Source organism: Anser brachyrhynchus, assembly GCF_964034855.1.
Source record: "Anser brachyrhynchus genome assembly, chromosome: 3".
In the NCBI taxonomy this organism is placed as follows: Eukaryota; Metazoa; Chordata; class Aves; order Anseriformes; family Anatidae; genus Anser; species Anser brachyrhynchus.
The window spans coordinates 45572693-45598734 of NC_137696.1; the positions used below are offsets into that span (position 1 = coordinate 45572693).

Below are 26042 nucleotides of genomic sequence, written 5' to 3' on the forward strand. Positions count from 1 at the left end.
TGTAGTTTAAGTGGTAGAGATCTGTGTTTACCCAGTAAATTAAACGTGCCTGGAAATGTTCCTGGATAATGAGGCTGACTGGTATGCAGCAGCCCATGTCTGTACCAGCAAGTCTGCTTGTGCTGTGGACTGTTTGAACTGCCAAATCATGGTTGGGAAAGCTCTTCAGTTGAAAACGTCGAGCTTGACACCAAGGAGTGCTCTAGCAAGTTGCTGGCATAGGTTGTGGTAGCAGATCTGGAACACCCCCTAGCATACTTGAGTTTATTGATAGCAGTACAGCCTTTAGCACTTCAATGACATTGGTGTGAAGCATTGCTAGCAGCACACTGAGAGTGCGTGGGAGTTATCAGTGGACGTTGTGGTCTTCAACTTGTGTGCTTGGTTCACCAGATGATACTGCCTATACCAGCTACTCGTTTTAGTCAGGGTGGGGAGGTTATGTTCAAGCTATTGTTCGTCTGCTATTATTACTCGTTCTCCTTAGAGGAACAAGAAGAACCTGAGGAGAGAGAGGATCATATTTACATTAGCCATCTTGAAGCTATTCTTCAGACTATACCACTGGAAGAGGATTTAGATCACCTATTGGCTTCGTGAGTTAACATAGATCTGTTTTTGTTTTTTTCTGCGGTACTACAGTCATTTCTGGTTTAATAACAATGAATTGCTGACAATGCTGTTACCATTATATGAGCATCCCTTTTAGTGTCATGTTTATTTGGGTTTACAAGTGAACTCCAAACTTAGATATTGAAACTGAAATGTTCACTAATCCAGAAGAGTCGCGATTTTAGCACTTGTGGAAATACTTATGGGACAGAGTAAAACATAAGGCCAGGAGTAAATCTGCAATAAGTAATGCATATTAATTATAACCTGTTCAGCAGTATGTTTTATAACATTAATGAAAACTGGTTTGACCTAAAAATGGTGGCTTTTTCTTTTATTTGTAATTTTAGCAAATTTCTTGAAGGGTTTATCTCCTATGGTACAGAGATTGAATCTAATCCCACTAAAATGGCTGCAATCAATCAAAAGCTGCTTCCTCTTATCAGACTTCTTGAGAGAAAGTAAGTTCCATTTTTCTATGACATATATACAGCCTGTAGGCTGATGAGGTCAGCTATGATCTTGGTTTATTGGGTGTCACAAGCGCAATAATCTTGCTGAAAAAATACAGTAGAAGTAACTGACTCTCTTAATTTTTGTCTGAATTTTATTTTGCTGATCTAACCTTACATTTTGTCATCACCGTCATACCTGGGCACAGACCTACTGGCTTTGAATGGCTTCTTGCTGTGTGACCTTACCTTTTCTGCTCGTTAGTTACCCTAGTGGGCTGCATATCATCTGAGTTAAGACAAAGATGGATTGTCTTTGCAAAGCTTCTTAAAATAGCTGGTTCAGAAAAGTGCATTCAGCTTCCTTGCATTTCCTTTTATTTCTCTAGAAAATACTTGCTCTTCTGTAATGCTCTGTGGAAAATGTTGGAGTTTTGTCTGTTGACAGGTATCCTAAAGCCTTAGATGCTGTGCTGGAGGAGCATCTGGAAGGTGCTACAGATCAGGCTGACCAAAATCTTTTTCATCAATTTATTTCTCTGTCACAAAGCTGTGGCAAATACAAGGTAGGTAGAAGCTTAATTCCTGATCCTAGCTCTTACCAGGTTATACTAACAGAAGGTTGATGTTGTGCCAAAGGTCTGCTCTCTGTTCCTTCCCCTCCCTCTACCCCCTTCCCCCCCACCCCCCAAAAAAAAAACAAAACAAAAAAAAAAACACTTAAGTGAGGTGATGAGTTGATCAAAAATTTGATAAAAGCTATCAGATCTTTTAAGTTCATGTTTATTATGATCAGTCATGGGTGTGAGTTTTTGTCATCATTAAAATTTACACGTTTCTGCCTGCACCTGATTGCTCTTGTGGTAACTTTTTTTCCTTATGAACATGACCAGTGCAAATACTGTACTGTTTGATAACAGCATGGTGCTGCCCAGCAAGGTCTGATCTTACTTAAAGATTTTGTCGGTGTCATGCAAGTACGTTTGGGGTAAGCTGACAAACAATGTTATCAGAGTTAAGAGAAGGTGGCTCAATCCATTTGTTGTGTTGGTTTTATGAATGCTTACAGTCAGTAAGGTGGAAGAACATAGTGTTCAAAGTTCTTCTGTGCAGTTTCTGAAGAGTAAGTCAAACTGAGAGAAACAGAATAACCACTAGAGCAACATGTTAGTTTAAGGATTTTTTGAGTTATTTTTAATCATTAAGAGATGGTTAGTATTGTGAGTGCTGTTTGCAATGATTCCAAGACTGAAATCGCTTAGGAAAAGATGGTAACCTATATAATGAAGAACTTTGTGAATTTTTGTACTGATTTCCTGAAGGCATGGATTCTGTGACTGAATAGCAAGTGGGTTAAGAGAGAAACAGAAAAAAGGCATGCAGAATGAAGCCATGTGACTCTTCTAGCCCTTAAGGTTCAAAAGATAAGTGCAGGCAATTGTACTGGCAGGGATACCTTTTTAACAGTTTCTATCTGTGGTCTGTCCCATTGACATTGTCACTAGAGCTTTCTCAGAATCCTTAGATAAGTGTAATGTTTCTCTAGGACAGAAAGGTATCTGTGGTTTACTGTACTTTTCAAGTTGCGTTCCAAAAACTGTCTGCCAAAATGAGGAAGACCAAATTTGGAACTGTTATACAACATCTTTGTCCTGCTGTTGACACTTTTTGGTCAAGGTTTCTCATCTGAAAAAATAATGAAAGAAACTCTTCCGGTACCCTGACATACTCCTAAAGTATTTTTAACATGTGGTGAGTGACTCTGAAATCTGTATTTCAGTTTCTGGAAGACTCTGATACCTCCCTTCTGCTTAGTTTGAATCATCCTCAGCCAGCTGTGCGAGTCCTGGCTCTTCAGCATTTGAAAGATGTTATCGAAACATCAAAGGTTTGTGTCCTGAATCTCTCACTTACAGAATGTGCTTAGCATATAAAATCTTCTAAAAGCTGTTTGACGGAAATATCAGTTGAAGATAAGTGATACGTTAAATTATTCAGAAATGTCATTCTGACAGTTTTTCATGGTGATTTCAGGAGGCTCCTGTCAGCCTGGAGTCTGGATGTAGTTCTTTTTTATTAAGCTGCTTGTAGACTAAAATCAAATCTAAGTTAATGGTTATTTTTATTTTTCTTTTATTGTTGAAAGTTAGTCAGACTGTTATTTGTGGTTCAATTTCAATGATGTTACCACTTGTACTAGGATTCAAATATTTCATTATAGCCTATAAATTGTGCTACCAACCTTATTTATTTTTTTGTTCTGTTTGTTTTTTCCCTTATTTTCTTCAGGAAGGCTTTGATCAGTCTTTCATAGAAGAAGCAATTTTTGAGCGCCTCAAGGATGACAACAGAGATGTTGTAATGTCTGCTTTCAGTGCTTTGGAGGTAGGTGTGTTTCTTTCAATAAGTCAGGTGAGGTTTTAGCTGGTTCTGAGTGTGTGTCTGGAATGTATTCTTTATAATCGCTTTTCTACTTATCTCTTTGATATATAGCTTTTGTCCTTTATTGTTTGTCTTGTACTCCTCTCTTTGTTGTATGGCTTTTGTCCTTTAACAGGATGAAGCAGCACAAACTAGTAGGCTATTGTTGTTTACCTGTTACAGGTACCCCTCTCCTGCAACTTTCTGTTTCCTCATCTTTCCCAAAGTGTCTGTAGTTAGCCAGATTTTATTTATATTTTGTTGTGTAGATACTAAAGCATATTTTAAGCTTTGATTATAAAGTGTGCCTTCTGCTTATCCTGTGTATATCTCTGTAAAAATGATAGCCGTGTCATCTGCCTTTTGTATGGAAAATGGTGCAATGACAAGTCATTACGCTAGTGAGAAGTGCTCAGCTGAGTTTTTCCATATGGGAGTCATTTGATCAGTTGATAGTAGCCAAGTTCTAAACGCCAGCTCGGGTTTATTGGATGGGACTCTGGTATGCATTGTACTGATTGTTTCCAACTAGGGTAACAGTCTGTCTTCATTGCTTCTGCTAGTAGTAGTGGAGAATATTATTAGCAGTAATATAATTGGTCTTGTGTGTTCATTCATTCTCAATCACTAAAAGATAGGAATAGAAGCATTTGAGTGATTATCTTTAAACTTCAGTGTCTTTTGTTGATGTGCCTTTTATTTTTGTAATACAGATGTTGCATAAAGTGAAAGCAATTCTTACTCAATTACCAAGTGTTTTGCTTTTTGTGTGTTTATCAGTTTTACGAAATATTTCTGCATTCGTTAAAGTCTTTGTACTTTAGATTTCAAGAGAACATACTGGGCAGTCTTATAACATCTGTTTATCCCCAGGATATTTTTATCATGTGATCATCAACAAAATGATGACTTTTTAGTTATTATTAAGAGTTCAATTAGTGTTGTTTGGTCCATGATTCAGCTTGATGTAATAGATGCATTTTCCATTGTGAAGAGTAAATTATTTTTTAGCTTATTATACTTACATTTCTCTCTCTTAATTACTTTCCAGATTTTCAGGAAACAAGTCAATCCAGAAGTAGTGGTATCAAGTCTTTTGAATATCTTCCAGAGAGCTGATCTCTCAAAGGATGGAAAGTGGTATGTTTCTGTCTCTTTTTTCAGGCTACTTTGTCTCTGCATAAATGAAATTAAAAAGTAACTCTAAAGAATACTTTAAAAACTATTTTTTCACTTTGAATACTTCTTCCTACGCTGTGTATATATATGCTGAATTATAAGAGAAATTTTCATTATTTGTGTACCATTTCCAGTGAGTTCCCTATTTGTTCTCACTGCTACTTGAATTCTGGAGGGGAAAAAAAAAAAAAAACATGGAAAATGGAGAAGAAACCAAAGACATGTAGCAGACATGCTAGAGCAATGGTTTATGAAGATCACTTTTTTTCTTTTTTAGGTACAAGGTTCTGGAGCGAGCAGTAGAAATTTTAGTCAAAGAGAAGATTTTGAAAGAGAAAAAGGAACTACTGGATGAAGCGGTAATGCAGTTGTTGCCGTTTATGGTAATCACTAACGCAAATTCAAAATCTTCAGAATGGAAAATGGCCATTTGTCTGTCAGAATCTGATCTCTGCTCCTTACACCCTTTACTGAAAGGCTGGCCAGAAGGTAGTGTATTAATTGTACCTAATTTGATGAAAGAAAAATTATGACAATGTAGCACTTCATGCTTACTGAACCTTAACAGTAATTGAGAGAGACTGGCTGTCATTAATAAGGTATTATACTAAGAGCATGAATAGAATTGTTTAAAAAGCTCTTTGAAAGAATGAAGTTGTATAGTATTTTCCTGACTGTTTATAAATATTACTGAGCTGCCAGTGAGATTTGTATACCTCTGTTCTCTGATTTATTCATTTTTTTCCATTGGAATAGCTCTTCAAGCAGCAATTAAATCTAGCAAGCCTGCAGAACTGATTGGAGCGGTCAACAAGGAAATGATTCTGTTGTTTTCTAAAAATATGACTTCAGGGGACCCTTCCTTATTATTGCAAATGGTATGTGCGCCATGTTTCTCTAACCTTAATTTACAGGTGGTAACTAGTAGAAAAGATGTCAAACTTTATATGTGCTGTTCATAGCATTATTATGTCATTATCAAGCTGCTATGGAAATGTATGCATGTTGCATTTAAGAAAAAAACAGTACAAGAGAGATAAAAGACATTTCTGTTTTAACATAGGAAAAGAAGAAGTGAAGCCATTACCTATTTGGAGAACTTATTGCTGTAACCAAATTGCAGGAATTTTAAGTTTCCTGGGTAAAAAAAATAAAGAAATAAATATACCTGTGGATAGTTCATAGACACAGATGTGTGTGTGTTCCCAGGTTCCAAAGGGTACCATTACAGCAGACAGTAATTTGTTACCAATGATAGAAGGTAATAAGGATTTAATTAGACATGCAGATGAAACACTCTGTAAAGTCATAGCGAAGTCCCACTATCTCACAGACTTTTTGTTGTTATTCCTGCCCTTCCATTTCCAAGGTTGATGATCTGATATGTGTTGCTGAAACAGAATCTGACAACGTGAAACAGAAAGTAACTGCTCATATAATTGGTTCCGTGCTTGTTCAGTGCTGCTGTGATTCACAGATGAAGGAAAGTTATTTTTCAGTGGCTATCAGAGTCTTCCGCTTCTTGGATGAAAAAATACGAAATCTCAAAGCTTGTCATCCTGCAGAGGTGAGATATAAACAGTTAGGAGAAGGTGTTTTCTTTGTAATGGAGAAATGTCTTCCATCAGAGGAAGAGGCAGCTTAGTAGCCTTGAGGAGGACTGAAAATATTGCCGTTGTTTCTTTTCAAAGAGAAGCCGCACAGTTGGCAAGAGTAATTGAAGTTGCCATTAAGAATTTCTCTTATATTTTACCGCTTTGGTGAGTCCATGTTAAAAAAAATAAGAACTCCAGTGCGTTAGCCTAACACCCCACCAAGTGATTCAGTGTGTCAGTGCTTTGAGCTTGGCACCAAGTTTGGGGCATTTTTGCCAGCTACCTTGTGGTATCAGGTGTTATTGTTGAGCTTAGGAATACCATTTTTTTCAGTTGTTGAGTAAAAGGTTTGATGACTTGTTCAATATGGGAAAGAAGGACATACAACTGAGTATAAAAAAGAGCATATATTAATTTCAGCTTCATGCAAGTCTTTGGAACAATATTGAAAGTGTTGCTCCTGGGTTGTTGGGTTTTGGTATATTGCACAGTTCCATAAGCAGTTGTATTGACATTTGTTGGGAGATGACACAGGTATAAGGAGGAGCCATCAGGCAGGAATGATATTCAGAAGAGTATTGCTGCATCTTTCGGCTTTTTTTTTTTCTTTATTTTCATGCATATTTCCCATATGGGTTTGTTGTCCTTATTGTTGTTTGTTTATTTAAAAATGTTAAGAGTTCATTTCTTTTCTTGTGTAAGAAACCTAGGTGAGCAGGGCCGTATTTATTCGTGTGCACCTCTTCACATGCATCTGTAGCAATACATGGTAATTAGCTTTTCTTACTTCAGATGATTCCATCAAAGGGTTTTTATATATAAAAGTATCTGAAAGATATGGATTATGTTTCCCAAACAGAGCTAGATGAAAGGATGAAACTGAATGTCCACAGAATGCTCTAACTGCTCATCTCTTTGAAGCGATATTTTAGGTGGAGTTTTATTGTACCCTTTTGTTACTTTGCTTATGTATACTCTTAATCATGGTAGTAAGAGCAGGTATAAATTTTTAAACCTCAGATGCAAGTTTAAATGTAAAATCAGAATTGTAATTCACTTCATAATGATACCTGTTTTGAGGTTAGAAATGTAATATTGCTGAACTTTAGTGCTAGATTCTGTCTTCAGTTGGATGAGATTATGACAATGTATGTTTCAATAAATCTTCATTCGCAGGAAACTCCCTCAAATTGGTCTGTTGAAACAACACAGGAAAGTTTGGTGCCAATGGACTTGTTAACTGCATATATAGAAAAGCTCGATAGTGACCAGACTGTTGATGCAGAGGAGTCTGCCATGTTTGTGTTTTTATTGAAAAGTTTTATTCATCACCTTAAACCTCCTTCATCCTTTCCAAAAGGTAAGTGTTAAAGTTTCGAATGTCATCTTTTATACAACAATTTGAAGTTAAGGAAAGTGAGGAGTTTTCGTGTGTTTGTTTGCTTGCTTTAGAGGTTTTGGAAAAAAGCAAACCTTGCTTTCCCAGTCTTCTTCCACTGTTGATATTGTGTGGAGATCTGTAAACATGTCTTGTGAACATGAAATCAGCAAAATGTATTGTCTTACTTTGAATAAAGGTGTTTATTTTCAATTTGTCCCTGAAGTTTTTCATATGTATCCACCATGACTGATTTGTAACTTTTATTTTTTAGAAGGAACTTGGTGGAATCCTGAATCTTTGAATCAAGATAGCCAAAACTATCTGCACCTCCTTTTGGGGCTGTTTGACCTTCTTGTTTGTGGAGCTAGTGAGGGAGGCAATGTTGTTCAGTACAGAGCACTGATGAATCTCTTACTTAAGGTATTATTTTCATACTTACTTTCTTAATTACTGTTCTGAGTTACTATTCATCAAATGTTATGCAGAAATACAAAATTTTAGAGAAAGGTGAGAAAAATTGAGTATTGATCATGCAACACTGCTTGTGGCATGCTAGTGCTATGAGGAAACATGAGTCTAAGCTTCAACTGGTTAGTTGACCTTAACTGAACGTGGTAGGAAACTCAAGTAAAAATCAATAAATGTACCAGTTGAGGCAAAGGTGAATATGCAATGCTGATTTGCAGGACAAAGGTTCAAGAGCTAGAGCTTCTGGTACTACGTAAGAGCAGAGCAAACAGTTTCTCTGAAATTTGTTAGCTTTTAAAATAAAAAAAAATAAAGAACTGGTAGAACACAGTGCATGTTTAGAAGAGAGATGAATGAAAAGATGGTAGGAGAGACTACAGAAAGTTTGTGGGATGGGGTTAGTCATGTCTTTAGTATTTAGTGAAGGCAATAGCTGCAGTAATAATTTGCTTCTTTCGCTTTTGAAGTACTGCTGATCTCTGATTTTGAGGATGTTTAGTTTGAAAAAGATAAGAAAATTATTTTTGCTTGCTCCAGAATAGCTAATATAACTAGAAACTAGATCTTGGTGGAATCCTAGAAAAGACAATAGGCTAGAGTGTATTAGAAGCTTTATCATTTGTTCCTGCAAGCTATATACAGTCTTCAGGATGCTGAGTGGGCACTCCTGTTTGATGAATAGAGATCTCTTAGGATTCCAAAGAGCATTTTGCAGACAGAAAAAGTGGTAGCTATTGCCAGACCATATAGTAAACAAGTGATTGTTAATTGATTTGGAAGACTATTAGGAGACAATGTAACTGCTTCAAAATCAGAAATTCTCCTCATTAAACTTTAGACAGGAGCAAAGCTGAGATAATTGGATGTAGATTTGTGAAAAACTAAAATGAATCTTGTGGAGCAGCTACCTGTTGAAGAGGTGGGGGGATGGAGACAGGAGTGGGAGATGCTCTGACCTGTATCTGAGATGGCCTGTGATATGTGTATGATTCAGGGTTTGTTTATTTTGGTTGATGCTCTATTATTGTAATGTCTATACATCAAATCCAGGACAAATTCTAAAAGTAACATTTAGTGTGAATATTCAACACAGAAAGCTGTGCCACACAGAGAAGTTAAATGCCCAGTCCTAAGACAGTAGCTGATAGAATTCTGAAAAATCTTTCAGTTTGTACAACTGATGAAAAAGCCAGGCATTACTTCCTTAGAACACTTCTAATGTAAACATTACTGCCACTCAAAAGAGAAGATGAAAGTTATTAATTTTGCTCTATTTTGCATATAACCATTTTCATGCTCAGTTAACACATTATAAAAACGTTCATATGGATGTGGATTTGGTCTGCAATGATAAGGAAACGTATACTTTATTTATGTACCTATAGACTACATGTTGTCTGTTAAACTAAATAAGCAGTTTGTCAAGAAAGACATGGACTTTTTTTACATATGCAAGTATTGTCATCAGACATCGTCATCTTGGGAATGTTTTCTTCCCAAAAGAACACTGTTTCTGACTCTTTAGTTTTCTCCTGTGTGCTCCTTTGGTTTGGGTGGTTTATCTGATGTGAGTATTAGTTTGCCAAATCAAGGCTGTCCTGACCAACTGTTCTTTTTTTTTTTTTCTCTTTTATTTACATGTAAGGTACATGTAAAAGATTCAGAAGTTCTCTTCAAATTCCTTTCGATTTTATGGACTTACAGCTTTAACCTTTCAAATCATCTGAATTATGAAGTCAATGCAATGCTGCAGACTCGAGCTTTATATATTGGCTATGCAGTGCTTGTATCTCAGACATACCAAAAGAAGAAACAGCTACTATCACCATCGTCTCCCGGTAAAATACAATCTCTCCATCTCTCAACTTGAGGCTTAATGACAGTGTATTTTAATTTCATGTCATTTTCCTATATTTCATACCATGGAGGGGTATCTCTAATCATTTATGTTCAGCTGCACTATGCTGAGATAGCTGTCTTTCTTGCTGAGTCACTGCTGCAGTTGGTAGCCCAATTTTGAAAGTAGTTGAAACAGCTTTTATTGTTGTTGTTTTCTTTTTTAATCTTAAAGGCCTTAGAAAACAAGGTCCTACGCTGAATAAGTCAGTTATAGCACCTTACTTTCTGTGCAGTATAAGCATGGGAAGGACCATGGCGAAGAAATTCAGAACCATCAATCTGTGAGGTTTATGTTGTCTTTGTGTAGTCTAGATGTTTATAGTGAAAAGAGATTACTTTTAAATTCTAAATTAATGTTGATGCCTCCTCAGAGACAGATACAGTAAAATTCTGACCATGGAATTCTGTTGTCTTTTTCTGCTTTCCTTCATTCTTTTTACAGTGGTGATATCTCTGCTCATTAATTTGGGTAGTCCTGTGAGCGAAGTTCGAAGGGCTGCTCTCAATTGCTTCCGTTCCTTAAGCGGGGTGAAGGAGTCTTTATTTCACCCTATTTTTCAGTATCTGGGGCAAAAGACAGAGGAGATCATATCTGACCCTACATACATCACACAGGTATTTGTGCTGTTAAATTGTGCTTTGGTACAAGTTTCGTCGGCTGCTGCAAGCTGTGATGTAACATAATTGGGTTAGGGAGTACTTAAACAAACTGGACATACTTATGTCCATGGGGCCAAACGGGTTGACCTACAGCGCTGAGGGAGCTTGCTTATGGCACTGCAAAGCCATTCTTAGTCATCGTAAGAAGAAAAAAAAAAGTCACGGCAATTAGATGTTCCTCAAAACTGAAAGCAAGCAAACATCACTCCTGTGTTCAGGAAATGTGAGAACGAAAAGGCAGAGAACTGCAGGATGGTCAGCCTCACATTGATCCCTGGGAAGGTGATGGGGAGCAGTCGGCATTGAATTATGAAGGGGGAAGTTGTGTTTGACCAACCTGATAGCCTTTTATGATAAAGAGAAGAGCTTAGTAGACAAAGGGAAAACAGTGGATGTTTACCTTGATTTTAGAAAGGCTTTTGACACTGTCTCAGACAACATTCTCATAGACAAGGGAGGTGCACTGAAAACTGGCTGACCGGCCAGCACAGAGTGTTGCGATCTGTGGCACAATGCCCCCTGGGAGGCAGGTCCCTAGCAGGATTCCCCAGGTGTCAATACTGGGGCCAGTACTGTTCAGTGCCATCATTAACGATCTGGATGGTGGAAAAGAGTGCACCCACAGCAAATTTGAGATACTAACTCATGGTTTATTTGCAGGTGAACAATTCAGTTTATATCTGGATTGCATTATTACAAAAGCATTGAATAAATGTTGTTTTAAGGCACTTTTACGGCAGGGAAAGAAATTTATTTTCACTTTGTTACTGAACTAGATCATGGCAACCCTATTTGAGGAGCTCCAGACACAACCAAAACAGAAATCCCAGAAGAAAAAATTGTCAGAAGCTTTGGAAAGCATACTCGATTGTGTACAAAACCCTATTTGCCCATCATATGTCGCAAGAAGCTTAATGAAAATTCTTCACGAAGTCCATGGTGAGGTGAGTCCAGCCTTTATATTTTCACACTTGTTCTGTCAGTATTGCATTTAACTGAAAAGCAGAAATCACGTCATTTAATAGTAATGCTGTTAAGCAACTTCATAATTTATAGATTGTTAGGCATTAAGTTGACACCTTCAATAGTACGCAGTTACACTGCAAAATATGATCTAATGAAACACAAAATATTGTCATACTCTATCCAGGAATGTGTGGGATGCAGAATATTGTGCTGGAGTTGTTAAGGAAACTCTCTTGAAGTTACTGAAAAGTTTCAGAAGAAAGTTCTTGCAGAAGAAATTGATTATCTTGGCTAGGTGTCTGTGAATAGAGTTTTCTGTACGGAATTGTAACATAATAGAAAGTACTATTCATTTAATTAGTTTTATATGTACATATTAACCTCATTTTATCCTAGTTTATTCAGAATTCCTATTCTCTAAGTGTTGGAAAATACGTGAGTTTACTGTTCAAAAAATGAATGAAGTTCTGAGTTTTTGTGTTCTGTTCAGTTGTATGTTTCTTGAAGGGATTGTACACTGCATAGAAGATGAGTGTTCTTGCCCCACACTCAGGTTTTGTAGGAGACAGTAGTCATAAATTGTTTAAAAAAAAAAAAGCCTTCTGTACTTTAAAAACATGAAATACTACCTACCCATCAAAGGAGAAATAGAGCTGATAAGGAGGTACTTGTGGTAACGTGACAATAAATATTGTATTTTTCCTCTTTAATAGCTGTTGCGTAAAGTACAGTAGGAAATGTGGTACTAGAGAGGGAACAGATGATGCATTAAAATGAAGCTGCACTATTGGAAGCTTGTTAAAACAAGAATGAATAAAAAGCAAACTGTTCTTACAATTTTTCTCTGTTTGCAGATGATTCTTTCTCACCTCTTGCCTGCACTAGACCGGTTACTTGAGAAGGTCTCGAAGGAACCTGAGACAATGTTAAAAGATGAAGCAGTTTTCCTGCATCTCATACTTGGGAAGTTTAATGAACATTCAGCAACCCTCTTGTGCAAGAATCAGCAGAGTCTGGATTTATTTATCAAAAGTCTACATGCTGCCAAGAAAATCTATGAAGAAATTCCACCTTTCCAAATTACAGCACTTGGGCAGGTATAGCTTTCAGAAAGGTTTTTAATTTGCTTTTGTGCTTACAGCAAATAGCAGTGTTTAGAATTGTATTTGCAAGGAGTCCGTAGTTTTTGCCCTTTCTTTCATTACAAGTTTTCAAGGTCTCCACAAAAGCTTTGAAACAGCTAAACAGGCTGCAAAGCTCTCTTAAACTTCTTAAACTTCCTGGAAGAAATTGCTGCTTGCTTCATATCATTGTATTTGCATGCAGGTGAATACCTGTATGATTGCCTGCAGATACTGCCGTTCCACTGTTGGTTTTTTTTTGGTTTGTGTGTTTGTTTGTTTGTTTTTTGTAAGTTGTTCAGGATCTTTGCTTTTCTTCTGAGGAAAAGATGTTAAGAAAATACAGTCGGTGAGAAATAATCTAATTTGAAGGAGGCTACAAATTCAGGCTAATAGTCCAATACTTTAAAAAAAAAAAAAAAAAAAGTCTAGCAACAGGAGGTATGCTCTCACAAAGGCATTTAGAAAAATTTTAGGAACCAATATGTCTGATGGATATTTCAGAAGTATGTGCTTTGTATATAGGGATTTTTAGGTGTATGCAAATAGCTAGTTAGTATGTACATTTTTATTATGTATGTTCATACACATTAGTATGTTTGTCTGGGTGTATAATACATAATCTAACATACCCAAGTTTCATTTCTTGTGATTTTGTTACCTTCTTACAGTAAACCTCTGTCCTTTCTTTTTCCCCTTTGTAGATTACTAAACCATTCTTTGCAGCTGTGTCAGATGGGATGGTGCAACAGAAGCTATTAAAAGTACTGTTTGACTTACTGCTAAACTGTAAGAACCCACTTTGTGCCCAGACAATTAGCAGTGTGTTTAAAGGGGTAAGTGGCAAACTCCAGAACACAAAATTATGTTTAAATGTTTTGCAGTGGTACCATGCTGCTACATTGATTATTAATGTTCATTGTTTATATCACTTACAGCATGTAAGGAATTAGAAACTATTTGTTACATAGTTGCATTAGTGGCATAAAAAGTTAAATGGCTGCTTTTAGAAGGTGTTTCTGTAGAAGCCATACATCAGTCATTTGTTATTCTTTTAACGAATTCAGTAAAAGTCACTTCTTTCTGCTGCAGTGATTTCATTTTTCGGGGTAAAAACTGCTTTTTTTGTGTGTGGTTTTTTTTTTTTTTAACTGTTACTAGAAGACTTTTCCTGAAATACATTCATTGTAGCTGTCATATAGCAATTTATTATTTTACTTGCACTTGAAATCACTTCCTCATTTTATTTGCTGCAAGAACTACATTTAGGACAGGCATTCAGAAATTAAGGTGATAAGACTTAAATAGGTGAATTATATACCCATATGTGCGTGAAAGGGATGTGTTTAAAAAAAAAAAAAACAGGAGGAGGGGTCATAGGTGTGTGGTGTGACACATTGTTCGTGTATAATTGAAGTATTGCTTTTTGTTTCAGATTTCAGTGTGTGCGGAGCAGATTGTCACAGAACTGGAGCCACCTGAGAAAACCAGAAGTCTGACCACTGTTCAGCAAACTAGAAGGCAGAAAATGCAGCAACAGAAGTAAAATAACTAGAAATAGAAAAATGTTTTCCATACAGTTTGAAAACACCTTTCATTTAGTACATTTCATAATTGGTATTTGAAAGCATGACTATCTTTTTCATTTTCCCTGTGTGATAAAATAACTGTGAGCTATTTTCAGCAGCAGAAAACTAACCCATTTTGCTGTTTTAGAATAGATTAGTCCTAATTAAAAAAAAAAAATCCTCTTATAAAACTTCTGATGTTGGCATTTGCTTTTGGTTTTGTAGGTATTAAACTTTATTGGTAAAAACGTTGTATGGACAGATTACTGTACACATGGCTAACCTAACGATGTGCTTCAAAGTGTTACTGTTAGTCAGCTGAAAGACAGTATTTTCTTTTAGTTAAAATAGAAATACAAGTGATTTTTCAAGTCTTCACCTTGTTTCTTCTCCCCATTCTCATAAGGAAGAAGCTGTTTTGTACACTTTTTTTTTTTTTTAATCATCAGCTGTTGGACACTGTTGAAACAGGATTTTGGGTTGGTTTTCTTGGCATGACCTAGAATAACTGTTCTTATGTTCTTGCTTTAGTTCACTGGACCTTTTTTAATGATCTTGACTCATTGATCCATCAGAGTTTATGTACATGTGTACATAGACACATGCCCATTGCCCTCATACTCAGTGGTTAGACAAATAGTAGTTCAGAAGGTGTAAGTTTCCTGTATGACAAGCAGATTGGAATTTGGACAATTATTTAATAATAGTTGTTCATTTGTCTTTTTCCTCACAGAAGTCTGCTTCATCACGTAGACTTTCTGTATACACAGAAGGTGTGCTATACTTGCTTATTTTTTCAAGTTCAGCCTGTTTTTAATTTAGTTGTTTAAAATGTTTTGCTGCTTCAGTCAAAAGTCCACATATTGCCACCTCTCCCAGGAGAAGCAGTAAAGGATATTATTTGAAAGAAATACTTTTTTTTTTCTTTTTTACTTATGTATCTGTTCCCTGAAACACTGTAATATTTATTGTAGTATTTTATTTGCAATTGTATATCCTGATCGCTTGTCTTACGTTTTTAGAAAGCCGCAAGAGGCAGAATTGGCACCAGAAACGAGCCACTTCAGCTGGCAGAGGGTTATGCTTATTCTGGAATTACTGCAGCATAAGAAGAAACTTAAACGTCCACAGGCACTTGTGCCTGCACTTTTTAACCTGCTGAGCCGGTAATGATGCCTCTATAAAACATGAGTCTATGAGCATGCTCTTCTGCAACAGACATTGTAAAGCATTAAAATGTGGGCTGCTTTCTCTCTGCTTTATTGCCAGGTTCAGTAGCTTGTATTTTTTTACTTAAACTGCTTTTAGGTAAATCAGCTAAAGGGAATGGGAGGTTTTTAAGAGTTGTTTGCCTTATAAAACAATGTGATGAGCTTTTTAAGATGGTTATCTGATATCTAGCTTTTTATGTGAAGACTTTGTTTCTCAGGTTCTTGGGAGTGTTAAGAAGGATGACACCTGTGCTAAAACTGGCACAAATTACAGGACTTAACTTTTGCAGAACTATTATAAAATATTTTAAACTTTAAAATTCCTCCCAAAACATTGTGGAACTGCTTTCAACCAGTGGAACCTAAGAAAAGTATTGCTCTTCATGCCAGCCCTATATCCAGGCAGTTACTAAAGATTGTTTTGTGTGTTTTTTGTTGTTTTTTTTTTTTTCTTATGCCTTTGTGTAGACTGGCAATCATATGTCAGGGAATCATCTGATACTCCTTACAGCACTTTGATAAATGTCTTTTATTAGGCAAGCTGCTGTGTTTGAAACTAACAAAGAAGAGAGACTTATAAAGGAAAGTACTTACCTTCTTTTTCCAATCTCTAAATTTCTTCCTGAATGTATAGGTGTCTGGAACCTCAGGCATCAGAAGAAGAAAATATGGAATATACAAAGCAATTGATCCTCAGCTGCCTGCTAAACATCTGTCAGAAATTGTCTTCAGATGGTAGCAAAGTACCAGCAGGTAAAAATTGCAGACTTATTTCTTGATACTCTCACCAGTACATCATTAAAGCAACAATCTCTAGCTTTTTTCTTTTTTGAGCCTACATTGTGTTGTAGAGAGATAGGTTCCCCGTAGTGTATACAAGCTCGTCCTACTAATTGTGGGATTTTGTTGTTGTTTGGTTTTTTTGTTAGATCCTTTAGGTATGGTCTGCAAATTGAAGCCATTGTTTGAGTGTACTCAAGTTTATTCCTACATAGTTTACTATTAGGGTGTATATTAATTTTTTTTTTTGCTTGCAGATGTCCTTGATAAAGAAAAATTCAATGTGGAACTGATAGTTCAGTGCATCAGGGTATCTAAAATGCCCCAGACACATCATCATGCACTGCTTCTCCTTGGTGCTGTTGCTGGCATGTTTCCTGTAAGTAGTGCCTGAAGATGCAGAGCTTTTCTATTGGAAGAACTTTTCTAAAAGGAGCAAGAGGCAAAATTTACAAGTTCTCTACTGTTTTAGGGTCTTCTACTTCGTTTTAAAACAAACCTCTGTATTGATAGTTTGGTCATGCATCATTTATGATTTGCAATGAAGAGGGTTAGAAGTGGCAAGAGCTTTCTAACAGCAGCTCTGCCTCACCTCTACATTCTCAAAGTTCTGGTACATTGTTTCTTCTTTCTCCTGCTTTTTTATGGAGGAGAGAGCATCCAACCCAATAATATGTGTATTCTTACAAGTTTGTATCTTGTACAATGAGAAATGTAGTTGATGATACAACCAGGTTTGGTCTGATTTTAATTGACCACAAGCAGGTCTTCTCTTCTATGGATTGAAATTTGACAGTACTCTTTGAAGTACAGTTCTTGTGCTCTGGAACTGTAAAAGCAGCAAAATGTACACAAATGTATCAAACTCAGTTTGCATCTTTATCTTTAACTGAGTGCTTTCTCCACACGTTTGGAATGCTACTTCTTACCCCAGAGTCAAGAGATGTTCTTGACAATCAAACTTTTGGAGGATTTGAGTTTGGCTTTTTTTATTTTGGGGATTATTTTTCTTTGTCACCATCTTGCTACTATCACCTACTATAGAGCTAAGCTTTTATTACACATTAATATTGACTGTGACAGGATTTTCAATTTCAGTATAAAGACAAATATTTGGTAAAAGTCTTATCCTTCTCTTTAAATCTATAACGCTGCTTTAGCTCACTAAACCTAAATGACAAACGTAGCCATATCTGGGACAAAATCTAGGAATCTAATTCTTGAGCTAAGTGACACCACTAATTCAGCACTCTCAAAGTAATATTGTGATTACAATCTAGCCAAAAAAGGCCAAAATGTTAATATCAGCACTGCTGCTTTCTATTGTATCGCTGTACATATTTTAGAAATATAAAGGAGGGGGGCTGTGTAAGAGCTGGAAATCTCCCGAAGGCTGATTTTGCTTGTCATACTACTGTAGCACTGGGTTGAAGAGTTCAGAGCATATGATGAAACTCAACTGTCAATTTCCACTCTTCAATTATTTGCTTGGAAGTCAATCTTGTTCTCTAAATAGTATTTAGAACTGTGACAATCACATATTAAGTAGTCTTAAGGGACACTATATGTTTAAAATTAGTTTAGTGGCGATTTTGGGAACATAGCAATGATTCTCATTTTCTTATATAGGAATCTAGTGATGTTTGTGGCAATGAGAGATACCTTAAAGTACACTGTACTGAGCAGCTCAGTTTAAAAAAAAACAAACTAATCTCATCTGTCTTTTTATTCCAGGATAAAGTTCTCCATAACATTATGCCTATTTTTACATTCATGGGAGCAAACGTCTTGCGTCTGGATGATACTTACACATTTCAAGTAATAAATAAGACAGTGCAGATGGTTATTCCTGCTCTTATACAGGTAAATTTGTCTATACAATGGAAAGGAGTAGGAAAAATGTAAACAGTAAGTTTATTAATTAAGTAGAATAAATAGTTTGGAATATTGGTAATAGAATATGTTTGTATCCAATTCTAGGATTACTTTTAAGTAGCTAGATAATGAATTATATGTAATAAATATGTTAACAAACTACTCATCCAGTCAACTGAGTTCATCAAAACTGCTGCTTTTTTTAATCGTACAAGCAACTGCACTTCATAAAAGGTTTAGGAAAATAGTACCACAGTTGTACCTAAAGAGGATCTAAAACGTACTTTGTGTTCTAGTTTTTCACCGTAGAAACAGCTGGCAAGTTCAATACAGGAGCTGCTAGAAATGAGAAAAAGGTTATAATAGTCACATGGTAATGTGTCATGGTTAATAATACATTGTGAACACGACAGTAAGAGAACTAGTCTGAATTAAGTGGAAAGGTAAAATATTTGGCAAAGGCTGTTTTTTTGCACAGGTGATATTTGTGTGCGTATTCTTGTTGTTTGTTTGTCCGGACATCTTTGATAGACAAATGGTTATAAACAAGCAAAAAGAAATCTTTTTTTCTTCAATCAGATTTCACTTGGACCTAGTATATCGTAAAGTCATTCATAGATTTAAACATGAAAGACGACACAGGAGTTTCTTATGTAAAAGTAAATTAGTAAAAAAAAAAAAAACAATAAAATTTCCACTGCTAACAAGTTAGCTTGGAAGGGCTTGGAAGTTTTGGGGATTTGGTGTGGTTTTTTGTTTTTGTTTTAAGTCTTTCATTGCAACCATTGCAAATTACTATAACAAAATTTCTTTCAGTTTATACTTTTGGCAATACAGCTATCAGCCACACAGTGCTTTCTTTCACCTGCTGGATTTACAAGAAAGAACTTGTTTGTGATAATCTGTTTGAACTGCTGTACCTGTATTTAAATAGGCTGAAGACAGTGATTTGTCAGAGTCCTCAGGAAGTGTGGAAGAGGTGGTGATAAAAATCATTCGTGTGTTCGTGGATGCCTTGCCCCATGTGCCAGAGCACCGCCGCCTGCCCATCCTGACCCAGCTGATCACTACAGTGGGAGGAGAGAGGTTCCTCTGGGTTCTCCTGGTGCTGCTGTTTGAGCAGTACGTCACCAAAACTGTGACTGCGACATCAAGCACAGACAAGGTTAGACTAGTGCAGTTGACCTTTTCCTCAAAGACTGATCTCCTCCTTTCTGTTCGTAGTCACGCCTTTAAGAAGGTGCAAGATGAGGCCTTACTTTATGCTAAAAGAAGTAGTGAGCTCTGAGCTTGTGCTTTAGCAGAACCTGATGGTGATGTTGACTACATTTTGTGTGGCAGATATAAAATGTTTTTGTCCTTGAGCCTGGACATATTGTCAGATCATATTGTACACCAGTACTTGACTTGAAAATCTGATAGATATGTAGTACTTTTAAAAAAAAAAAACACTGTTGAAACAATTTTGGTCTTCCCACTATCAAGGTAAGAACTCTCTTATGTCAGAAATATGTGGAAGTTCTTGCTGCTTTAGCGTTGGCAGACCCTAGCATTAGGTGAAAACATTGCTTATAGGTAAAACAAAAGGGTTTACTAAAAACACAGGTGAGAAGATATGGTCTTCCTGCTGAACAGGCTGCCCAGGGAATTGGTTGAGTCACCATCCCCGGAGGTCTTCAAGGAATATGTAGATGTAGAACTTGGTAGCATGGTTTAGTGGTGGACTTGTCACTACTGGGTTAAAGGTTGGACTAGATGATCTTTGACTCTGACTAGAGGTGTTTTCCAATCTGAATGATTCTATGTATGGAAAGATCCCCCCAAACTCTTCATAGATTACTATTCTGATTGATTAGAGGGCATTTTTATATTAAATGTATGAAAGCTGCTAAAGATGCGGAGAAGAGCTACTTTTATGATATGGAAAAGTATTTTTGAGCACTCTGTTACTTCCATCTTATTTGACAAACTTTGTATGGGATACTATTCAGGTGTGCCAATCCTGGCCATCCTGTAGGATGAGATCTTGAGTTATTCTTAGAAAATAAATCTTTGCCTAGAAAAGATTAGGTTTTGATTAGTTTAAAGAAACAGGGGCTTGATCAAGAACAGTGGGAAAAGGTAACTTTTCTCTCTGCTTTAAGTAATTTTTCATCAGGGTATGAAATGGCTAGAGACACCCCTGATGAAATATGGATTATTTCACCATTAGTCACTAGCAGAGGTATAGGACAAATAGCCTATGCCACCAGGTGAGGTTATTTCTGATGCTGTTTAGTAGATGGAGTGAGATGGTATTTTCTCTCCCCACCCTCAGGAACTCTGAGATTCTCTCTGAGCCTTGCTGCTGTTACCCTGGTGCTAACCCTGGCAGTATGCAGCTCCCCATGGCATGTTCACAAATTGACTGAGGAGTTTGGGGTCTTTTTATCTTTTTTTAATTCTTGAAATAAACGTTTCTCTCCTTTTAAACTATAAACAGGATGCTGTGCTGGAAGCAGACACTGAATTTTGGATTTCCATCTGTTGCGAATTTAATATACATTCACAGTTCCAGAGCATGATGAAAATAATCCACTACTTGACAGAGCTGCCAGAGAACAAAGAAGGTAACTGCAAAACAAAACGGCAAAAGTACATGAACCTCCCTTTATTTATCTCGGTAGGAACTAGGGCATACAGAATTGCCCTAATGATTTCTTCCCTCCCCCCCCCCTTTTTTTTTTATAAAATGGTTAAGATATGTGATTACTTTTTTGATGTACATTAATTATAGATTGGAGTGCTTAGAATCAAACAGCACTTCTCATTTAGAAGGTCCATTGAATCATTTAGTTGAAATAAATAGCTGTTACTCATAGCACATGAGATGACAGGGACTATCTGTTGGGGGAGTTTGTATTTTGATTGTTTTTTGTTTTTTAAGGTTTCTTTTTTTTTTCTTCTACAATATAGTAAATAATATATTTTAATACTTTTCCAGTCTGTTATTTCAAAGAGCATTGAGGGGGAGGGCATGGTTGGTCCTTTCTTTTTAAGTAAGGACGTGGTGGATTTGGTGTTTGAATAAGTTTTCTCAGCCAGGAAGGGCCTGGTAGTGACAGTGAAAGCAGTTTTTCCAAATATGTGACACACAGTGTCTGTGGTCCTTCCTCACAAGTCTTTCATGTTTGTAGCCAGTGTGCTATAGCTTTAGCTTCATGAAGATTCTTAACATAAAAAATGATCAGAAGCAAGGGCAGTGAAATGGCACTGCTGTTTTTGAGGCTATTGAAACAGAAAAATTATCTTTGTGGTAACCTTTTTTTTTTTTTTTTGAACTTTGACATTATTTTGGATACAGCAGAATGATTGTCCTCGATAGCCACTTCACTGTAATTAAACTTTTTCTGTAATCAGAAATCAAATGTCTTTTTTTCATGTCTGCGAATTTGTTTTGGGAATGTTTTCAACAGATGATCCTGGCCCAAAAAAATCAAGAACATGCAAGACAAAGCTAAAAAATCAGGATGGGCAGCTTTTTAATGTGGAGTCTCACTCAGGCAAACAACTTCGACATTTCAAGTTCTTGTCAGTCTCCTTCATGTCACAACTTTTAACTTCTCAGAGTTTGGTGAAAAAGGTAATTACTCTTAAACTGATCAGATTAAGTAACTGTGCCATATGTAACAGATGAGGTTTAATGTGCTTTTTAGTATGATTTTATACTCAAAGAGGATAAAAGAATATGCCATCCAGTGTATCTTGCTGACACCTTTATTTACACAGCTTTGAAACCTCCCAGTAATGTTCATTACTTTATAATAGTGCCTTTCCAGATGGACTCAGTTTGTGCAATTGATGAATAGGTTAAAAAGAGAAATTCAGGCCCCAATGAATTCCCACTGGCTTTATGGAGTCTGGGATTTCACTCAGTCTGTATAATCCAAGTTTGGAGTGAGACTCATAGTATTAACTCAAAAAAAAAAAAAAAAAAAATTAATGTTAATAATCTGGCTGTGGATCTAGCTGGAAGTGGTTTCCAATATTTTGACTGAGCATCATCCACCAACATGAAAAGTTTGTTTGCTACTGTGACTGTATTGCCTAAGGGTCTCAGATTTTCTTCTAGAACAATGATAAAGTGCAAATGTGGGGAACTGAAAATTTTCACAATTAGCATTTTCATTCTCCTTATAAACCAGATAGTTGAATGCGAAGAAACAGAAGAGCTACAGAAGTTGGAACAGAGGTATGCTTTATATCTGCTCCACTCCTATTTCTAGCCTTTATTGTAACCTGGGAATATTTTTTTGTAAGTGTAGTCCCATCAGAGTGTTTTTTTTTTCCCCAAATGTTTTCCAAGGATACTTTTAATGTCCTCAGCAATGAGCAGTATTTATTATATGCAAGTTACTTTTTTTTTTTTTAGTTTGACATGGAGTATTTATTGAAAGATTGCTCTGTCCAGTATCTACACTATTTCTGTATTTCTGATTGTGCTTATTTACGTACTTGGTCATAAATATTTTGCTGTTGATGATGAAATCTTTAAAATTATTCCAGATTTCTTAGCAAAATATATTGCTTCAATTGTGGGGAAATATATATATAAGTATATATACATACATATATATAGTCTCTCTAGTAGGTGTTTCATTTTCCTTTGTTGTTGCTGTTCTGTTTGTGAAATGTTAGGCATTGTAGGAACCAAGCTGACTACTTTAGTGTCCTTGTTACATACTAAAAGATTCTTCCTTTCTGTCTAGGCTATTAGAAGATGTTCTTCACTATATAAACACTGTGGCATCCTCGGTGGAAGGAAATGCAGACAAGCCAACAGCCAAATTTTGGAGGGTTCTGCTTAGCAAGTCCTATGAAATGATGGATAAAGTATGTCTCATTAGCCCTCTTGTTAGCAGTGGGACGTTCCTGCTTTTATTTATTGATGCAATTAATAACCAATGTAGGATTTTTTTTTTCTGAATTAATCTTTATTGATTAATTAATCTTTATTAATTAATCTTTACCTGCTGTCTCATTGTTTGAGTTCTTCTAGCACTTTCAACAACTACATCTAACAGTTTAGACAGAACAAGCAGAAAAAAAAATCTGGAATGCTTATTTCCTCTTGTTTGTGTTCTACTGGCTGGAAGCAGTCGTTTCAGTAACTATTTGGTGGAGAACAGTGGCTTTTGGCAGCGTTCCATGTTAAATCATTTTATGAGTTCACTAATGCTTATGGAGCTGCTATGTATTTCTATATGGAATTTAGATGGAGAAAAATCATTATGCTTTTCTTTCTAATCTTTTTCTGATCAGAAGTGTATTTGCAGAATTGGATTGACTGTCTAGTAACTTCAGTGGTGTTGTGAACTATAAGTCTTTTCAGTCTCTGTGTGAACAGCTTGTATTTCTTTTGCCTGTGAAGCATGTTCCAGTTTTCATGTTGTTTTTGCACAAGGCACCATTATAAGTATTTTAAGGGAAGGAAGGATAACAAACCAGTGTAGACGTGAGAAAGAGGAAATTGCTGAGAAAATATTGAAACTAGTGGGTATTGGCTGGTTAGTAGCCAGTAAACATACATTAAGTACTGTAACTGGAACCTCCTTTGGATTTTTTTGCCTGCCTCAGATACAACATGGCTGGCCTATCCCCTCTTCTTTGACCCTGAAACCCATGTGGAAAGCTGAAAAGAGTTTGCCTGTCTTGGAGGCTGTGTCACAGCACACAGGAAAGCATTTCTCATATTGTTTTGTTTGTGCTCTCTTACAGGTCAATGCCTTATTGCCAACAGAAACCTTCATCCCTGTAATTAGGGGACTTATGACAAATCAGCTCCCATCTGTGAGACGTAAGGCAATGGACCTTTTGAACAATAAGGTACAGCAGCGCACGAGGTGGCAGAAGAGCCAGGTGAGGTTAAGTCATTAAACTCCGTTCCTTTAGCAGAAATAAAAGAGAGAGATTGATGTAGAAGTGGTTTGCTCTGTGTAGGAACATCAAGTATCAGTGTTGTCTGTCAGGCAGCTTTTGAGAGGTGGTGAGATGTAGGCTGCCTGCCCAGTTACCTTGCAGGGTCTGGGTTTCTAATTGTGTTCTTCAAGCGTTTGTTCTTTTGTCCTCCCAGATCCGGCAGCTCTTGGAGCTAGTTCCTGAGCTCATCGCAATTGTGCAGTGCAAAAGAAAGGAAGAGGAGGAGGAGCAAGCCATCAACAGGCAAACTGCTTTGTTCAGCCTCAAACTACTCTGCAAAGGTTTTGGCACAGAAAATCCCATGCCATTTGTACCCGTTTTGAAAACTGCCATTGATCTGATTTCTTCAGAGAAGGAGGAAAAGAATGTGATGGGAAGTGCTTTCCTCTGCATAGCTGAGGTCACCTGTACGCTGAAGGCCCAAACAATCCCTCAGCTTCCAAGGTATCGTTGGGTTCTTTTTAATAGAATCAGCGGCAGGAGAAATTAGTTATAATGAAAGGCATTACTGAAAGAAGGAATGCTGATGAAGGCCAAGTGGGCAGTCTGCCCATGTGTGTTTTGTGCAGACGAGAATAAAGGTGTTCATAGTGCTTGAAGTGCTATTGAACTAAGAAGCTAGTCGGCAAATTGCAGGAGACTTTTATAATTGGTACAGTTCATTATGGAACTGTGTGCTGCCCTGAAGGGAGATGCAGTCCTTAGGGCTATAGAGAAGTCAGACTGTATTTTTTTTTCTTTTTACTGTAGAATAGACTGTAGTTAAAAACACGAGAACCAGTACTGTTGGAAACACTGCATGCTACATTCTTTTATTCTACCTATTCAGGAAGAATTCATGCATCTAACCTGTTGCTTTTAAGACTGTTTTATCTAATTACAAATATAAATTTCTTACTGTTATTAAATCTTTCAACTAAATCTACTATTCTTCATTATCTCTGGAAAAAAATACAGCAGAAGAGCCCAGAATACAGAGTTTTCCCAATTAAACATGTAAAAGTTGATGTGAAAACTGTCCCTGCGGGATTAAAGGCTGGATTTTATGTGATTGCAAATGTTCCTCCAAATGATCAGTGGTTTCACCTTTCTGTGTTTTTGCTTGGTTATTCACAGGCTGATGCCAGCACTGTTGAAGACTTTAAAAAATAAGAAGGAGCTCATCTCCAATGAGATTTACTTGTTAAGTGCCGTGACTGCTCTGCTGAAGGTTGCAGAAACATTACCACACTTCCTCAGTCCTTATCTCATGGATTGTTTGCTGCAGGTGAGCCATCTGACTCCTGCAGATAGGACGGACTCCTACAGAATCTGCCCAGTTCAGCAGCTCCAGGAGGGCAATTCTGACCTTGTGCCACTGATGCAGGCATTTTTTTGGTGTTTGCCTTCTGAAGACAGGGAAGCTCTGTACACAGACATCCTCCTGTAATGTGTTCCAAGTGGTACATACAGCAAAATTCCAGTCTGACATTTGTAACAGACAACTATGGTAAAATTTGTAAGATCAATTCTTGAGTTAGGTAACTAAAACAACTTAAATAACTTAACTTTTTCTGGATTTCCTGATAGGTTGTCCGCTTGGAGAGGATTGTGGTTGAATTTGGTCCTTCTTCCCAGATAAATGTACGCGTAACATCATTGAAAAGTATCCTAGCTACAAAACTTGCTCCCAGAATACTCCTGCCTGCAGTTACTAAGTGCTACAGTGAAGTGGCAAATAACCGAAAGGTGAGATTTTTTCCATTTGTTTGCATTGTAACTAAAAATATGCTTTTTTTTTTTTTTTTGTGGTGGGTTGACCCTGTCTGGCAGGTAAGCCTCCAACCAGTCACTTGCTCACCTTCCTGTTGTGGGATGGGGGAAAAAATTGGAAGTGAGAAGAAAAAAAAAAAAAAA

The 26042-nt window shown here is 36.8% G+C and overlaps 1 protein-coding gene across 1 annotated transcript in view; it reads left to right on the forward strand.

Annotated features, from left to right (window-relative positions):
* Window positions 1-26042, forward strand: part of HEATR1 (HEAT repeat containing 1) — a 38257-nt gene that overhangs the window by 8014 nt on the left and 4201 nt on the right. Inside the window, exons 9-38 of the mRNA XM_080588288.1 lie at window positions 488-596; window positions 963-1073; window positions 1513-1630; window positions 2845-2952; window positions 3354-3449; window positions 4537-4625; window positions 4942-5153; window positions 5421-5542; window positions 6034-6231; window positions 7436-7619; window positions 7912-8060; window positions 9754-9946; window positions 10450-10622; window positions 11444-11611; window positions 12488-12730; window positions 13459-13590; window positions 14190-14296; window positions 15345-15488; window positions 16168-16286; window positions 16571-16692; window positions 18048-18176; window positions 19123-19353; window positions 20671-20797; window positions 21644-21810; window positions 22373-22419; window positions 22937-23060; window positions 23946-24086; window positions 24301-24590; window positions 25263-25413; window positions 25716-25874. Coding sequence (XP_080444414.1) covers window positions 488-596; window positions 963-1073; window positions 1513-1630; window positions 2845-2952; window positions 3354-3449; window positions 4537-4625; window positions 4942-5153; window positions 5421-5542; window positions 6034-6231; window positions 7436-7619; window positions 7912-8060; window positions 9754-9946; window positions 10450-10622; window positions 11444-11611; window positions 12488-12730; window positions 13459-13590; window positions 14190-14296; window positions 15345-15488; window positions 16168-16286; window positions 16571-16692; window positions 18048-18176; window positions 19123-19353; window positions 20671-20797; window positions 21644-21810; window positions 22373-22419; window positions 22937-23060; window positions 23946-24086; window positions 24301-24590; window positions 25263-25413; window positions 25716-25874 — 4463 coding nt within the window. The remainder of the gene's footprint in view (window positions 1-487; window positions 597-962; window positions 1074-1512; window positions 1631-2844; window positions 2953-3353; window positions 3450-4536; window positions 4626-4941; window positions 5154-5420; window positions 5543-6033; window positions 6232-7435; window positions 7620-7911; window positions 8061-9753; window positions 9947-10449; window positions 10623-11443; window positions 11612-12487; window positions 12731-13458; window positions 13591-14189; window positions 14297-15344; window positions 15489-16167; window positions 16287-16570; window positions 16693-18047; window positions 18177-19122; window positions 19354-20670; window positions 20798-21643; window positions 21811-22372; window positions 22420-22936; window positions 23061-23945; window positions 24087-24300; window positions 24591-25262; window positions 25414-25715; window positions 25875-26042) is intronic.